This window comes from Miscanthus floridulus, chromosome 9 (genome assembly GCF_019320115.1).
Source record: "Miscanthus floridulus cultivar M001 chromosome 9, ASM1932011v1, whole genome shotgun sequence".
In the NCBI taxonomy this organism is placed as follows: Eukaryota; Viridiplantae; Streptophyta; class Magnoliopsida; order Poales; family Poaceae; genus Miscanthus; species Miscanthus floridulus.
The window spans coordinates 138,760,499-138,779,377 of NC_089588.1; the positions used below are offsets into that span (position 1 = coordinate 138,760,499).

The following is an 18,879-nucleotide window of genomic DNA, read 5'->3' on the forward strand; positions in this document are numbered from 1 at the left end:
GTCGTGTGCAACTTCCCAGAAATAATCAATACATTGATTGAGATTTATCTGAGTCTATTCCTTAATTTTTCTCTCTATATAATCAATTGAAAAATATCGAATCATAACTACATCCACATGCTTGATTAATACGTAGACAATACCACATTACATCATCAATATCAAGATGTGCCAGCATGACCTCTTGAATGGTCTCATTTGGCTGTGTGCGTGGGTGTTCATAAGATAGATGCGACTGTATGTGCGTGTAGTTGAGTACTTGCATCTATTGTATGTTGTTTTAAGAAAGTCATGGGCACATATGCTTTGACCATTGTCTTTCAAGTCGGAAAACATAATAGAAGTTCATGAGTAAACGTATTTGTGCGTGCAAAGCTGGTATGCAAAGTCACGCCTCTTAATTATTGTTTCTAGTAAATATTTGGTGCATGTGTTTTTATCTTGGAGCAAAATTGTGCAAGACAACATAATATTGTAGAAAAATAAGGAAATAATCAGAGCCCATGAACTTGACAAGGCCAAGGGCATTAAATCAACTAGACCCTATTAGTAACAATTTTGAAGTACATATATAACAACAAAGTATAAAACTCGACGCCAAACTGCCATCCACTGCAGCAGAGCCGTTTCATGAGAGGGGGGCCTAAGTGCAGTTCTTTGAATCAGATCAACGTGAAGTTTAACATCCCACGAATATGTTAGAGCAAATTTTTACAGAGGGACACCAAACTTGCGTCAAATTGGCTACTCAACACGGTAGCTCACTTTTCTGCTTGGCAGCATTACCAAAGATGGGATCTTTGCTGATGGGCACCGCACCGACTAAAATATGATTTAGAGTGGGGCTATCAAAACCCAAAAGTAACGTCCCGAGATTAAAGTACTAACCGTCCACCGCCATACAGTTCTCTGTAGAGAGAGAACCCATTTGGAGTGCTATTCTGACACCTAGCCTAGTCCAATGGATTGCAGTTTTCATCTATGTGTAGAATATGAAAAAGTTCATGTTATAAAATCTTAAAACTAAACAAATCCAGAAGTTTACTACTGACATGACGGTTTACTAGGCGTAGCTCATAACACTAGAATCAATGTAACCTTAACTCACATGTTATATAAAAGTAGAACAGATATCTTATCATATCTATTTGAGCACCCATAAAGCAAATTATTATAGAATCATGAAATACATTCCTTTGTAAATGAACAAGGCATAGTAAATAAAGCTATGAAGATTTTGTTGGTCTCGCTCTGATTATGTGTCATCAGAAGTTATTATTTTTAAATGTTTTTAGCCATATTGAATTTCCTTAGCCTAAAAATAATGTCCAGTCCTAGAGATTAAGGTTCTTATCCCAATGTTACTGAAATTGTTTTAGACAAGATTCAGGTCGTGTCTATTGAAATCCGAAATATCTGTGTCGAATCCACGGAATTAAATATGTGTACCTATGTGCTCACTGTTCTAGTTAAAACGAATATGAACGAGTGCGTTGTCATGGAACTTCGAGACTTTTTCGCCTAAAATCAATGCAACCCCCATCTTAGTCTCCTTTATCTTGAGTTTTTGCAGCATAGCTGAGCATGGTTTATGTTAATGATCACGTTTTTTTTCTTGAACGGATCTATGCCTTTGAGCCCAAACGACTTTTTTCGGACAGCTAGGAGGTTGGCCACGATCCTCTTCATCTGTATATTGAAGGGAAGATTCATATCGTAGATGGTGGAAGGAACAAAAGTGGCATGAAACTTATCATTCTCCAAACCATATGGAAATAATTTAAGTATGAGTTTATTGAAAATTAGATGTACATCTATTTGAATCAAGAGGTAGAGTTCAACATATACGCCCTCCGCTCCAGTTTATTACTTGCTCTAGCTTTTTCCTAAGGTAATCTTACCTAACTTTGATATATTTCCTAGAACAATTACTAAAAATCTTGAACATCAAGTTTGTTTCATTGAATTCTTCAATGCATATGTCTTGATAGTGCATTTTTGTTGTCGAAATTTATTTAAAACTTTTTCAAAGTTTGACAAGCTTGCATTTACACAAAAATAAAGTGAATTGTAATCTAGAACAAAGGGAGTGTGTGGCAGTGGCCAAGATAGGAATAAGCATGCCAATTTTTTATATTCTACTAGATATATGCCCGTGCATTGCATGGAGGCCTTGAATTTTTTCCCACACGGCTATCAAATATTTTTTATTGGAAACCCTAAATTATTTCTAAACCCGAGGCCTTTTTCACTTCTCTAATTAACCCTTAACCCCAACACATGAATCTTCTATATGACGTAAGACACCAGCATCGCCATGCAGAGCAGTGGTCGTAGCATAAGGAGACACTGCAAAATCATAGTGCACGCAAAAATTATTCTCTAATTATTATTCTCTGGGACACCAAGCGTGCTTGTTTCGCTGACATATTCATCTTCATGTATTACATTGATGTAAAATCAACTTTTGGAAATGAAAGAGCAAAGCAGAGCAGAGCACGGGCACCGCTGGGCCGGTGTTCACCGCTGCGCGCACGCGTGAGCGAAAGTGGTGTAAGGAACTGCGCAATGCGCCTGGCCAGACTCTCGACGTCTTGGTCGCAGGAGCTGCCAGCGGAATGGCACCCTACGGGATGTCACAGGAGCTACCAGCGGCATGGCACCCGGCGACGGCGCAAAGGACGGCCCAGCTCGGCCGACGTTCGGTTTGGTGCATGTGGCCCTGTGCGGCGCTGGTGCGCGCGGCACCCGTGAGCCTGGCCAGGCGCAACAAACCGCCAATGGCCGATGCTGTACATCAACACGGGCGACTCTAGCACCAAAAGCGCGACCACGACGGCTTGGAGATCGATGCCCCTAGCGACAATGAACGGACATACCTAGGAAAGGACGTACATAGGTAACCAATTTGTGTATTAGACTCCCTTGTTCGATCTAGGTCGAGTCACGTAGGTAAGTAGGTAACAGACGTACATAGGAAATGAAGTCATGTAGGAACGGAGAGAAGAGTCGAGCGGGGCGAGTATTTGCGCTGACGATACCCCTCGGTATTTTTTTGGTGTAGAGATGCGTGTGCATGCATTTTAGACATACGGGGACTTCAATTTGCCACGGTCTTGCAGCATTTGTTCACTCGCTGCTTCATAACTTATCACATAACTACTGTGTATACTTCAACCATGAGTACGATGCTACAATAAATTCCGTTGATAAAGGCGTTGATTCACATGAGCAAGTCACAACTTCACATACTCATCATGTCTATAAACTGGAACAAATATGATGTGGCTAAAGCTTTGTCATGTGTAAAGGTGAAGTTATCACGTATGTCATTCCTCATGTATCTAGAGAACTCCTATAGACAAGGGCACTTTTTTATAGCATGTACTGGACACTATCTTGCCAACACATACCATATAATCCAATGATAACTAAAAGTCGAAGTTGACTAGGTGCCATGTCATCTCTAGCTCATCCGTTTTTTTGGCAAAATCCGAGATCTGAACATATATACATGAGCTCTCACTTGTATAAATAGGCCCCAAATCAATATCTAATCCACCACCCGTATCATTGAGAGCATTCAAAAACTTGCCAAGTGAAACGCACTAGCCACATCTTAGCAACAATGGCCGCCAAGATATTTGCCCTCCTTGCACTCCTTGTTCTTTCGGTGAGCGCTGCAACTGCGTTCATTGTTCCGCAGTGCTCACCAGTTACTGCGTCGGGGTATGAACACCCAATTTTGCGGGCCTATAGGTTACAACAGGTGCTCGCGGCGAGCATCTTAGAACAACCAATTGCCCAATTGCAACAGCAATCCTCGGCTCACCTACTAGTTCAGACCATCGTAGCGCAACTGCAACAGCAACAGTTCCTACCAGCGCTCAGTCAACTATCTGTGGCAAACCCTGCCGCCTACTTGCAGCTGCAACAGCTGCTTCCTACAAACCCACTGGCTGCGGCGAATGCCATTGCATACCTGCAAGAACAACAGTTACAACAGTTCCTACCAGCGCTCAGTCAACTAGCCGTGGCGAACCCTGCCACCTACTTGCAACAGCAACAGCTACTTCCATTCAACCAACTGGCTGGGGCGAACGCCGCTGCATACCTGCAACAGCAGCAGCCGCTTCCGTTTACCCAGTCGGCTGTTGCAACCGCTGCTGCCTACCATCAGCAACAGCAGCTGCTACAAGTTAACCCATTGGCACGGGCTAACCCATTGGCTGCCGCTTTCCTGCAGCAGCAACAATTGCTGCCATTCAACCAGATGTCTTTGATGAACCCTGCCTTGTCGTGGCAGCAACCCATCGTTGGAGGTGCCATCTTCTAGAATACAAATCAGTTGTACTTGATAACAATGTTCTTGTGTCGCCGTGTGCAACTTCCCAGAAATAATCAATACATTGATTGAGATTTATCTGAGTCTATTCCTTAATTTTACTCCCTACATAATCAATTGAAAAATATCGAATCATAACTACATCCACATTCTTGATTAATACGTAGACAATACCACATTACATCATCAATATCAAGATGTGCCAGCGTGACCTCTTGAATGGTCTCATTTGGCTGTGTGCGTGGGTGTTCATAAGATAGATGCAACTGTACGTGCGTGTAGTTGAGTACTTGCATCTATTGTATGTTGTTTTAAGAAAGTCATGGGCACATATGCTTTGACCATTGTCCTTCAAGTCAGGTGCACGTATACAAAGGAAAACATAATAGAAGTTCATGAGTAAACGTATTTGTGCGTGCAAAGCTGGTATGCAAAGTCACACCTCTTAATTATTGTTTCTAGTAAATATTTGGTGCATGTGTTTTTATCTTGGAGCAAAATTGTGCAAGACAACATAATATTGTAGAAAAATTAGGCAATAATCAGAGCCCATGAACTTGACAAGGCCAAGGGCATTAAATCAACTAGACCCTATTAGTAACAATGTTGAAGTACATATATAACAACAAAGTATAAAACTCGACGCCAAACTGCCATCCACTGCAGCAGAGCCGTTTCATGAGAGGGGGGCCTAAGTGCAGTTCTTTGAATCAGATCAACGTGAAGTTTAACATCCCACGAATATGTTAGAGCAAATTTTTACAGAGGGACACCAAACTTGCGTCAAATTGGCTACTCAACATGGTAGCTCTCTTTTCTGCTTGGCAGCATTACCAAAGATTGGATCTTTGCTGATGGGCACCGCACCGACTAAAATATGATTTAGAGTGGGGCTATCAAAACCCAAAAGTAACGTCCCGAGATTAAAGTACTAACCGTCCACCGCCATACAGTTCTCTGTAGAGAGAGAACCCATTTGGAGTGCTATTCTGACACCTAGCCTAGTCCAATGGATTGCAGTTTTCATCTGTGTAGAATACGAAAAAGTTCATGTTATAAAATCTTAAAACTAAACAAATCCAGAAGTTTACTACTGACATGACGGTTTACTAGGGGTAGCTCATAACACTAGAATCAATGTAACCTTAACTCACATGTTATATAAAAGTAGAACAGATATCTTATCATATCTATTTGAGCACCCATAAAGCAAATTATTATTGAATCATGAAATACATTCCTTTGTAAATGAACAAGGCATAGTAAATGAAGCTATGAAGATTTTGTTGGTCTCGCTCTGATTATGTGTCATCAGAAGTTATTATTTTTAAATGTTTTTAGCCATATTGAATTTCCTTAGCCTAAAAATAATGTCCAGTCCTAGAGATTAAGGTTCTTATCCGAATGTTACTGAAATTGTTTTAGACAAGATTCAGGTCGTGTGTAGGGAAATCCGAAATATCTTTGTGTCGAATCCACGGAACTAAATATGTGTACCTATGTGCTCACTGTTCTAGTTAAAACGAATATGAACGAGTGCGTTGTCATGGAACTTCGAGTCTTTTTCGCCTAAAATCAATGCAACCCCCATCTTAGTCTCCTTTATCTTGAGTTTTTGCAGCATAGCTGAGCAAGGTTTATGTTAATGATCATGTTGTTTTTTTCTTGAATGGATCTATGCCTTTGAGCCCAAACGACTTTTTTTCGAACAACTAGGAGGTTGGCCATGATCCTCTTCATCTGTATATTGAAGGGAAGATTCATATCGTAGATGGTGGAAGGAACAAAAGTGGCATGAAACTTATCATTCTCCAAACTATAAGGAAATAATTTAAGTATGAGTTTAGTGAAAATTAGATGTTCATCTATTTGAATCTAGTGGTAGAGTTCAACATATACGCCCTCCGCTCCAGTTTATTACTTGCTCTAGCTTTTCCCTAAGGTAATGTTACCTAACTTTGATATATTTCCTAGAAAATTTACTAAAAAATCTTGAACATCAAGTTTGTTTCATTGAATTCTTCAGTGCATATGTCTTGATAGTGCATTTTTGTTGTCGAAATTTATTTAAAACTTTTTCAAAATTTGACAAGCTTGCTTTTACACAAAAATAAAGTGAATTGTAATTCAGAACAAAGGGAGTGTGTGGCAGTGGCCAAGATAGTAATAAGCATGCCAATTTTTTATATTCTACTAGATATATGCCCGTGCATTGCATGGAGGCCATGAATTTTTTCCCACACGGCTATTAAATATTTTTTATTGGAAACCCTAAATTATTTCTAAACCCGAGGCCTTTTTCACTTCTCTAATTAACCCTTAACCCCAACACATGAATCCTCTATAAGACGTAAGACACCAGCATCGCCAGGCAGAGCAGTGGTCGTAGCATAAGGACACACTGCAAAATCATAGTGCACGCAAAAATTCTTCTCTAATTATTATTCTCTGGGACACCATGCGTGCTTGTTTCGCTGACATATTCATCTTCATGTATTACATTGATGTAAAATCAACTTTTGGAAATGAAAGAGCAGAGCAGAGCACGGGCACCGCTGGGCCGGTGTTCACCGCTGCGCGCACGCGTGCGCGAAAGTGGTGTAAGGAACTGCGCAATGCGCCTGGCCGGACTCTCGACGTCTTGGTCGCAGCAGCTGCCAGCGGAATGGCACCCTACGGGACGTCACCGGAGCTGCCAGCGGCATGGCACCCGGCGGCGGCGCAAAGGACGGCCCAGCTCGGCCGGCGTTCGGCTTGGTGCATGTGGCCCTGTGCGGCGCTGGTGCGCGCGGCACCGATGAGCCTGGCCAGGCGCAACAAACCGCCCATGGCCGATGCTGTACATCAACATGGGCGACTCCAGCACCATAAGCGCGACCACGACGGCTTGGAGATCGATGCCCCTGGCGACAATGAACGGACATACCTAGGAAAGGAAGTACATAGGTAACCAATTTGTATATTAGACTCCCTTGTTCGATCTAGGTTGAGTCACGTAGGTAAGTAGGTAACAGACCTACGTAGGAAACGAAGTCATGTAGGAACGGAGAGAAGAGTCGAGCGGGGCGAGTATTTGTGCTGACGATACCCCTAGGTATTTTTTAGGTGTAGAGATGCGTGTGCATGCATTTTAGACATACGGGGACTTCAATTAGCCACGGTCTTGCAGCATTTGTTCACTCGCTGCTTCATAACTTATCACATAACTACTGTGTATACTTTAACCATGAGTACGATGCTACAATAAATTCCGTTGATAAAGGTGTTGATTCACATGAGCAAGTCATAACTTCACATACTCATCATGTCTATAAAGTGGAACAAATATGATGTGGCTAAAGCTTTGTCATGTGTAAAGGTGAAGTTGTCACGTATGTCATTCCTCATGTATCTAGAGAACTCCTATAGAAAAGGGCACATTTTTATAGCATGTAGTGGACACTATCTTGCCAACACATACCATATAATCCAACAATAACTAAAAGTCGAAGTTGACTAGGTGCCATGTCATCTCTAGCTCATCCGTTTTTTGGCAAAATCCAAGATCTGAACATATATACATGAGCTCTCACTTGTATAAATAGGCCCCAAATCAATAGCTAATCCACCACCTGTATCATTGAGAGCAATCAAAAACTTGCCAAGTGAAACGCACTAGCCACATCTTAGCAACAATGGCCGCCAAGATATTTGCCCTCCTTGCACTCCTTGCTCTTACGGTGAGCGCTGCAACTGCGTTCATCATTCCGCAGTGCTCACCAGTTACTGCTGCGGGGTATGAACACCCAATTGTGCGGGCCTATAGGTTACAACAGGTGCTCGCGGCGAGCATCTTAGAACAACCAATTGCCCAATTGCAACAGCAATCCTCGGCTCACCTACTAGTTCAGACCATCGTAGCGCAACTGCAACAGCAACAGTTCCTACCAGCGCTCAGTCAACTATCTGTGGCAAACCCTGCCGCCTACTTGCAGCTGCAACAGCTGCTTCCTACAAACCCACTGGCTGCGGCGAATGCCATTGCATACCTGCAACAACAACAGTTACAACAGTTCCTACCAGCGCTCAGTCAACTAGCCGTGGCGAACCCTGCCGCCTACTTGCAACAGCAACAGCTACTTCCATTCAACCAACTGGCTGGGGCGAACGCCGCTGCATACCTGCAACAGCAGCAGGCGCTTCCGTTTACCCAGTCGGCTGTTGCAACCGCTGCTGCCTACCATCAGCAACAGCAGCTGCTACAAGTTAACCCATTGGCTGCCGCTTTCCTACAGCAGCAACAATTGCTGCCATTCAACCAGATGTCTTTGATGAACCCTGCCTTGTCGTGGCAGCAACCCATCGTTGGAGGTGCCATCTTCTAGAATACAAATGAGTTGTACCTGATAACAATGTTCTTGTGTCGTCGTGTGCAACTTCCCAGAAATAATCAATACATTGATTGAGATTTATCTGAGTCTATTCCTTAATTTTTCTCTCTATATAATCAATTGAAAAATATCGAATCATAACTACATCCACATGCTTGATTAATACGTAGACAATACCACATTACATTATCAATATCAAGATGTGCCAGCATGACCTCTTGAATGGTCTCATTTGGCTGTGTGCGTGGGTGTTCATAAGATAGATGCGACTGTATGTGCGTGTAGTTGAGTACTTGCATCTATTGTATGTTGTTTTAAGAAAGTCATGGGCACATATGCTTTGACCATTGTCTTTCAAGTCGGAAAACATAATAGAAGTTCATGAGTAAACGTATTTGTGCGTGCAAAGCTGGTATGCAAAGTCACGCCTCTTAATTATTGTTTCTAGTAAATATTTGGTGCATGTGTTTTTATCTTGGAGCAAAATTGTGCAAGACAACATAATATTGTAGAAAAATAAGGAAATAATCAGAGCCCATGAACTTGACAAGGCCAAGGGCATTAAATCAACTAGACCCTATTAGTAACAATTTTGAAGTACATATATAACAACAAAGTATAAAACTCGACGCCAAACTGCCATCCACTGCAGCAGAGCCGTTTCATGAGAGGGGGGCCTAAGTGCAGTTCTTTGAATTAGATCAACGTGAAGTTTAACATCCCACGAATATGTTAGAGCAAATTTTTACAGAGGGACACCAAACTTGCGTCAAATTGGCTACTCAACACGGTAGCTCACTTTTCTGCTTGGCAGCATTACCAAAGATGGGATCTTTGCTGATGGGCACCGCACCGACTAAAATATGATTTAGAGTGGGGCTATCAAAACCCAAAAGTAACGTCCCGAGATTAAAGTACTAACCGTCCACCGCCATACAGTTCTCTGTAGAGAGAGAACCCATTTGGAGTGCTATTCTGACACCTAGCCTAGTCCAATGGATTGCAGTTTTCATCTATGTGTAGAATATGAAAAAGTTCATGTTATAAAATCTTAAAACTAAACAAATCCAGAAGTTTACTACTGACATGACGGTTTACTAGGGGTAGCTCATAACACTAGAATCAATGTAACCTTAACTCACATGTTATATAAAAGTAGAACAGATATCTTATCATATCTATTTGAGCACCCATAAAGCAAATTATTATAGAATCATGAAATACATTCCTTTGTAAATGAACAAGGCATAGTAAATAAAGCTATGAAGATTTTGTTGGTCTCGCTCTGATTATGTGTCATCAGAAGTTATTATTTTTAAATGTTTTTAGCCATATTGAATTTCCTTAGCCTAAAAATAATGTCCAGTCCTAGAGATTAAGGTTCTTATCCCAATGTTACTGAAATTGTTTTAGACAAGATTCAGGTCGTGTCTATTGAAATCCGAAATATCTTTGTGTCGAATCCACGGAATTAAATATGTGTACCTATGTGCTCACTGTTCTAGTTAAAACGAATATGAACGAGTGCGTTGTCATGGAACTTCGAGACTTTTTCGCCTAAAATCAATGCAACCCCCATCTTAGTCTCCTTTATCTTGAGTTTTTGCAGCATAGCTGAGCATGGTTTATGTTAATGATCACGTTTTTTTTCTTGAACGGATCTATGCCTTTGAGCCCAAACGACTTTTTTCGGACAGCTAGGAGGTTGGCCACGATCCTCTTCATCTGTATATTGAAGGGAAGATTCATATCGTAGATGGTGGAAGGAACAAAAGTGGCATGAAACTTATCATTCTCCAAACCATATGGAAATAATTTAAGTATGAGTTTATTGAAAATTAGATGTACATCTATTTGAATCAAGAGGTAGAGTTCAACATATACGCCCTCCGCTCCAGTTTATTACTTGCTCTAGCTTTTTCCTAAGGTAATCTTACCTAACTTTGATATATTTCCTAGAACAATTACTAAAAATCTTGAACATCAAGTTTGTTTCATTGAATTCTTCAGTGCATATGTCTTGATAGTGCATTTTTGTTGTCGAAATTTATTTAAAACTTTTTCAAAGTTTGACAAGCTTGCATTTACACAAAAATAAAGTGAATTGTAATCTAGAACAAAGGGAGTGTGTGGCAGTGGCCAAGATAGGAATAAGCATGCCAATTTTTTATATTCTACTAGATATATGCCCGTGCATTGCATGGAGGCCTTGAATTTTTTCCCACACGGCTATCAAATATTTTTTATTGGAAACCCTAAATTATTTCTGAACCCGAGGCCTTTTTCACTTCTCTAATTAACCCTTAACCCCAACACATGAATCTTCTATATGACGTAAGACACCAGCATCGCCATGCAGAGCAGTGGTCGTAGCATAAGGAGACACTGCAAAATCATAGTGCACGCAAAAATTATTCTCTAATTATTATTCTCTGGGACACCAAGCGTGCTTGTTTCGCTGACATATTCATCTTCATGTATTACATTGATGTAAAATCAACTTTTGGAAATGAAAGAGCAAAGCAGAGCAGAGCACGGGCACCGCTGGGCCGGTGTTCACCGCTGCGCGCACGCGTGCGCGAAAGTGGTGTAAGGAACTGCGCAATGCGCCTGGCCGGACTCTCGACGTCTTGGTCGCAGGAGCTGCCAGCGGAATGGCACCCTACGGGATGTCACAGGAGCTACCAGCGGCATGGCACCCGGCGACGGCGCAAAGGACGGCCCGGCTCGGCCGACGTTCGGTTTGGTGCATGTGGCCCTGTGCGGCGCTGGTGCGCGCGGCACCCGTGAGCCTGGCCAGGCGCAACAAACCGCCAATGGCCGATGCTGTACATCAACACGGGCGACTCTAGCACCATAAGCGCGACCACGACGGCTTGGAGATCGATGCCCCTAGCGACAATGAACGGACATACCTAGGAAAGGACGTACATAGGTAACCAATTTGTGTATTAGACTCCCTTGTTCGATCTAGGTCGAGTCACGTAGGTAAGTAGGTAACAGACGTACATAGGAAATGAAGTCATGTAGGAACGGAGAGAAGAGTCGAGCGGGGCGAGTATTTGCGCCGACGATACCCCTCGGTATTTTTTTGGTGTAGAGATGCGTGTGCATGCATTTTAGACATACGGGGACTTCAAATTGCCACGGTCTTGCAGCATTTGTTCACTCGCTGCTTCATAACTTATCACATAACTACTGTGTATACTTCAACCATGAGTACGATGCTACAATAAATTCCGTTGATAAAGGCGTTGATTCACATGAGCAAGTCACAACTTCACATACTCATCATGTCTATAAACTGGAACAAATATGATGTGGCTAAAGCTTTGTCATGTGTAAAGGTGAAGTTATCACGTATGTCATTCCTCATGTATCTAGAGAACTCCTATAGAAAAGGGCACTTTTTTATAGCATGTACTGGACACTATCTTGCCAACACATACCATATAATCCAATGATAACTAAAAGTCGAAGTTGACTAGGTGCCATGTCATCTCTAGCTCATCCGTTTTTTTGGCAAAATCCGAGATCTGAACATATATACATGAGCTCTCACTTGTATAAATAGGCCCCAAATCAATATCTAATCCACCACCCGTATCATTGAGAGCATTCAAAAACTTGCCAAGTGAAACGCACTAGCCACATCTTAGCAACAATGGCCGCCAAGATATTTGCCCTCCTTGCACTCCTTGTTCTTTCGGTGAGCGCTGCAACTGCGTTCATCGTTCCGCAGTGCTCACCAGTTACTGCTGCGGGGTATGAACACCCAATTTTGCGGGCCTATAGGTTACAACAGGTGCTCGCGGCGAGCATCTTAGAACAACCAATTGCCCAATTGCAACAGCAATCCTCGGCTCACCTACTAGTTCAGACCATCGTAGCGCAACTGCAACAGCAACAGTTCCTACCAGCGCTCAGTCAACTATCTGTGGCAAACCCTGCCGCCTACTTACAGCTGCAACAGCTGCTTCCTACAAACCCACTGGCTGCGGCGAATGCCATTGCATACCTGCAAGAACAACAGTTACAACAGTTCCTACCAGCGCTCAGTCAACTAGCCGTGGCGAACCCTGCCACCTACTTGCAACAGCAACAGCTACTTCCATTCAACCAACTGGCTGGGGCGAACGCCGCTGCATACCTGCAACAGCAGCAGCCGCTTCCGTTTACCCAGTCGGCTGTTGCAACCGCTGCTGCCTACCATCAGCAACAGCAGCTGCTACAAGTTAACCCATTGGCACGGGCTAACCCATTGGCTGCCGCTTTCCTGCAGCAGCAACAATTGCTGCCATTCAACCAGATGTCTTTGATGAACCCTGCCTTGTCGTGGCAGCAACCCATCGTTGGAGGTGCCATCTTCTAGAATACAAATCAGTTGTACTTGATAACAATGTTCTTGTGTCGCCGTGTGCAACTTCCCAGAAATAATCAATACATTGATTGAGATTTATCTGAGTCTATTCCTTAATTTTACTCCCTACATAATCAATTGAAAAATATCGAATCATAACTACATCCACATGCTTGATTAATACGTAGACAATACCACATTACATCATCAATATCAAGATGTGCCAGCGTGACCTCTTGAATGGTCTCATTTGGCTGTGTGCGTGGGTGTTCATAAGATAGATGCAACTGTACGTGCGTGTAGTTGAGTACTTGCATCTATTGTATGTTGTTTTAAGAAAGTCATGGGCACATATGCTTTGACCATTGTCCTTCAAGTCAGGTGCACGTATACAAAGGAAAACATAATAGAAGTTCATGAGTAAACGTATTTGTGCGTGCAAAGCTGGTATGCAAAGTCACACCTCTTAATTATTGTTTCTAGTAAATATTTGGTGCATGTGTTTTTATCTTGGATTAAAATTGTGCAAGACAACATAATATTGTAGAAAAATAAGGAAATAATCAGAGCCCATGAACTTGACAAGGCCAAGGGCATTAAATCAACTAGACCCTATTAGTAACAATTTTGAAGTACATATATAACAACAAAGTATAAAACTCGACGCCAAACTGCCATCCACTGCAGCAGAGCCGTTTCATGAGAGGTGGGCCTAAGTGCAGTTCTTTGAATCAGATCAACGTGAAGTTTAACATCCCACGAATATGTTAGAGCAATTTTTTACAGAGGGACACCAAACTTGCGTCAAATTGGCTACTCAACACGGTAGCTCACTTTTCTGCTTGGCAGCATTACCAAAGATGGGATTTTTGCTGATGGCCACCGCACCGACTAAAATATGATTTAGATTGGGGCTATCAAATCCCAAAAGTAACGTCCCGAGATTAAAGTACTAACCGTCCACCGCCATACTGTTCTCTGTAGAGAGAGAACCCATTTGGAGTGCTATTCTGACACTTAGCCTAGTCCAATGGATTGCAGTTTTCATCTATGTGTATAATACAAAAAAGTTCATGTTATAAAATATTAAAACTAAACAAATCCAGAAGTTTACTACTGACATGACGGTTTACTAGGGGTAGCTCATAACACTAGAATCAATGTAACCTTAACTCACATGTTATATAAAAGTAGAACAGATATCTTATCATATCTATTTGAGCACCCATAAAGCAAATTATTATAGAATCATGAAATACATTCCTTTGTAAATGAACAAGGCATAGTAAATGAAGCTATGAAGATTTTGTTGGTCTCGCTCTGATTATGTGTCATCAGAAGTTATTATTTTTAAATGTTTTTAGCCATATTGAATTTCCTTAGCCTAAAAATAATGTCCAGTCCTAGAGATTAAGGTTATTATCCCAATGTTACTGAGATTCTTTTGGACAAGATTCAGGTCGTGTGTAGGGAAATCCGAAATATCTTTGTGTCGAATCCACGGAACTAAATATGTGTACCTATGTGCTCACTGTTCTAGTTAAAACGAATATGAAGGAGTACGTTGTCATGGAACTTCGAGTCTTTTTCGCCTAAAATCAATGCAACCCCCATCTTAGTCTCCTTTATCTTGAGTTTTTGCAGCATAGCTGAGCAAGGTTTATGTTAATGATCATGTTGTTTTTTTTCTTGAATGGATCTATGCCTTTGAGCCCAAACGACTTTTTTTCGAACAGCTAGGAGGTTGGCCATGATCCTCTTCATCTGTATATTGAAGGGAAGATTGATATCGTAGATGGTGGAAGGAACAAAAGTGGCATGAAACTCATCATTCTCCAAACTATATGGAAATAATTTAAGTATGAGTTTAGTGAAAATTAGATGTACATCTATTTGAATCAAGAGGTAGAGTTCAACATATACGCCCTCCGCTCCAGTTTATTACTTGCTCTAGCTTTTCCCTAAGGTAATCTTACCTAACTTTGATATATTTCCTAGAAAATTTACTAAAAATCTTGAACATCAAGTTTGTTTCATTGAATTCTTCAGTGCATATGTCTTGATAGTGCATTTTTGTTGTCGAAATTTATTTAAAACTTTTTCAAAATTTGACAAGCTTGCTTTTACACAAAAATAAAGTGAATTGTAATTCAGAACAAAGGGAGTGTGTGGCAGTGGCCAAGATAGTAATAAGCATGCCAATTTTTTATATTCTACTAGATATATGCCGGTGCATTGCATGGAGGCCATGAATTTTTTCCCACACGGCTATTAAATATTTTTTATTGGAAACCCTAAATTATTTCTAAACCCGAGGCCTTTTTCACTTCTCTAATTAACCCTTAACCCCAACACATGAATCCTCTATAAGACGTAAGACACCAGCATTGCCAGGCAGAGCAGTGGTCGTAGCATAAGGACACACTGCAAAATCATACTGCACGCAAAAATTCTTCTCTAATTATTATTCTCTTTGACACCACGCGTCCTTGTTTCGCTGACATATTCATCTTCATGTATTACATTGATGTAAAATCAACTTTTGGAAATGAAAGAGCAGAGCAGAGCACGGGCACCGCTGGGCCGGTGTTCACCGCTGCGCGCACGCGTGCGCGAAAGTGGTGTAAGGAACTGCGCAATGCGCCAGGCCGGACTCTTAACGTCTTGGTCGCAGGAGCTGCCAGCGGAATGGCACCCTACGGGACGTCACCGGAGCTGCCAGCGGCATGGCACCCGGCGGCGGCGCAAAGGACGGCCCAGCTCGTCCGGCGTTCGGCTTGGTGCATGTGGCCCTGTGCGGCGCTGGTGCGCGCGGCACCCATGAGCCTGGCTATGCGCAACAAACCGCCCATGGCCGATGCTGTACATCAACCCGGGCGACTCCAGCACCATAAGCGCGACCACGACGGCTTGGAGATCGATGCCCCTGGCGACAATGAACGGACATACCTAGGAAAGGACGTACATAGGTAACCAATTTGTATATTAGACTCCCTTGTTCGATCTAGGTTGAGTCACGTAGGTAAGTAGGTAACAGACCTACGTAGGAAACGAAGTCTTGTAGGAACGGAGAGAAGAGTCGAGTGGGGCGAGTATTTGCGTTGACGATACCCCTAGCTATTTTTTAGGTGTAGAGATGCGTGTGCATGCATTATAGACATACGGGGACTTCAATTAGCCACGGTCTTGCAGCATTTGTTCACTCGCTGCTTCATAACTTATCACATAACTACTATGTATACTTCAACCATGAGTATGATGCTACAATAAATTCCGTTGAGAAAGGCATTGATTCACATGAGCAAGTCATAACTTCACATACTCATCATGTCTATAAAGTGGAACAAATATGATGTGGCTAAAGCTTTGTCATGTGTAAAGGTGAAGTTATCACGTATGTCATTCCTCATGTATCTAGAGAACTCCTATAGAAAAGGGCACTTTTTTATAGCATGTAGTGGACACTATCTTGCCAACACATACCATATAATCCAACGATAACTAAAAGTTGAAGTTGACTAGGTGCCATGTCATCTCTAGCTCATCCGTTTTTTGGCAAAATCCGAGATCTGAACATATATACATGAGCTCTCACTTGTATAAATAGGCCCCAAATCAATAGCTAATCCACCACTTGTATCATTGAGAGCAATCAAAAACTTGCCAAGTGAAACGCACTAGCCACATCTTAGCAACAATGGCCGCCAAGATATTTGCCCTCCTTGCACTCCTTGCTCTTTCGGTGAGCGCTGCAACTGCGTTCATCATTCCGCAGTGCTCACCAGTTACTGCTGCGGGGTATGAACACCCAATTGTGCGGGCCTATAGGTTACAACAGGTGCTCGCGGCGAGCATCTTAGAACAACCAATTGCCCAATTGCAACAACAATCCTCGGCTCACCTACTAGTTCAGACCATCGTAGCGCAACTGCAACAGCAACAGTTCCTACCAGCGCTCAGTCAACTATCTGTGGCAAACCCTGCCGCCTACTTGCAGCTGCAACAGCTGCTTCCTACAAACCCATTGGCTGCGGCGAATACCATTGCACACCTGCAACAACAACAGTTACAACAGTTCCTGCCAGCGCTCAGTCAACTAGCCGTGGCGAACCCTGCCGCCTACTTGCAACAGCAACAGCTACTTCCATTCAACCAACTGGCTGGGGCGAACGCCGCTGCATACCTGCAACAGCAGCAGCCGCTTCCGTTTACCCAGTCGGCTGTTGCAACCGCTGCTGCCTACCATCAGCAACAGCAGCTGCTACCAGTTAACCCATTGGCACGGGCTAACCCATTGGCTGCCCCTTTCCTGCAGTAGCAACAATTGCTGCCATTCAACCAGATGTCTTTGATGAACCCTGCCTTGTCATGGCAGCAACCCATCGTTGGAGGTGCCATCTTCTAGAATACAAATGAGTTGTACTTGATAACAATGTTCTTGTGTCGCCGTGTGCAACTTCCCAGAAATAATCAATACATTGATTGAGATTTATCTGAGTCTATTCCTTAATTTTTTTCTCTACATAATCACTTGAAAAATATCGAATCATAACTACATCCACATGCTTGATTAATACGTAGACAATACCACATTACATCATCAATATCAAGATGTGCCAGCGTGACCTCTTGAATGGTCTCATTTGGCTGTGTGCGTGGGTGTTCGTAAGATAGATGCGACTGTACGTGCGTGTAGATGAGTACTTGCATCTATTGTATGTTGTTTTAAGAAAGTCATGGGCACATATGCTTTGACCATTGTCTTTCTAGTCAGGTGCACGTATACAAAGGAAAACATAATATAAGTTCATGAGTAAACGTATTTGTGCGTGCAAAGCTGGTATGCAAAGTCACACCTCTTAATTATTGTTTCTAGTAAATATTTGTTGCATGTGTTTTTATCTTGGAGCAAAATTGTGCAAGACAACATAATATTGTAGAAAAATAAGGAAATAATCAGAGCCCATGAACTTGACAAGGCCAAGGGCATTAAATCAACTAGACCCTATTAGTAACAATTTTGAAGTACATATATAACAACAAAGTATAAAACTCAATGCCAAACTGCCATCCACTGCAGCAGAGCCATTTCATGAGAGGGGGGCCTAAGTGCAGTTCTTTGAATCAGATCAACGTGAAGTTTAACATCCCACAAATATGTTAGAGCAAATTTTTACAGAGGGACACCAAACTTGCGTCAAATTGGCTACTCAACACGGTAGCTCACTTTTCTGCTTGGCAGCATTACCAAAGATGGGATGTTTGCTGATGGGCACCGCACCGACTAAAATATGATTTAGAGTGGGGCTATCAAAACCCAAAAGTAACGTCCCGAGATTAAAGTACTAACCGTCCACTGCCATACTGTTCTCTGTAGAGAGAGAACCCATTTGGAGTGCTATTCTGACACCTAGCCGAGTCCAATGGATTGCAGTTTTCATCTATGTGTAGAATACGAAAAAGTTCATGTTATAAAATCTTAAAACTAAACAAATCCAGAAGTTTACTACTGACATGACGGTTTACTAGGGGTAGCTCATAACACTAGAATCAATGTAACCTTAACTCACATGTTATATAAAAGTAGAGCAGATATCTTATCATATCTATTTGAGCACCCATAAAGCAAATTATTATAGAATCATGAAATACATTCCTTTGTAAATGAACCAGGCATAGTAAATGAAGCTATGAAGATTTTGTTGGTCTCGCTCTGATTATGTGTCATCAGAAGTTATTATTTTTAAATGTTTTTAGCCATATTGAATTTCCTTAGCCTAAAAATAATGTCCGGTCCTAGAGAT

General features: G+C 42.1%; 4 protein-coding genes across 4 annotated transcripts; all 4 read left to right on the forward strand.

The window, feature by feature from the left end:
* The first annotated feature begins 3,628 nt into the window (after positions 1 to 3,628).
* On the forward strand, positions 3,629 to 4,336 carry LOC136483092 (kafirin PSKR2-like). The gene has a single exon (XM_066480197.1). The coding sequence runs from the start codon at positions 3,629 to 3,631 to the stop codon at positions 4,334 to 4,336; it is 708 nt and encodes a 235-aa protein (XP_066336294.1).
* Positions 4,337 to 8,019: 3,683 nt separating this feature from the next.
* On the forward strand, positions 8,020 to 8,709 carry LOC136483094 (22 kDa alpha-zein 8-like). The gene has a single exon (XM_066480198.1). The coding sequence runs from the start codon at positions 8,020 to 8,022 to the stop codon at positions 8,707 to 8,709; it is 690 nt and encodes a 229-aa protein (XP_066336295.1).
* Positions 8,710 to 12,379: 3,670 nt separating this feature from the next.
* LOC136483095 (kafirin PSKR2-like) lies at positions 12,380 to 13,087 on the forward strand. The gene has a single exon (XM_066480199.1). It carries the CDS (start codon positions 12,380 to 12,382, stop codon positions 13,085 to 13,087), a length of 708 nt encoding a protein of 235 aa, XP_066336296.1.
* A 3,685-nt stretch (positions 13,088 to 16,772) lies between these two features.
* LOC136483096 (kafirin PSKR2-like) lies at positions 16,773 to 17,393 on the forward strand. Its single transcript, XM_066480200.1, has one exon. The coding sequence runs from the start codon at positions 16,773 to 16,775 to the stop codon at positions 17,391 to 17,393; it is 621 nt and encodes a 206-aa protein (XP_066336297.1).
* Positions 17,394 to 18,879: the final 1,486 nt, after the last annotated feature.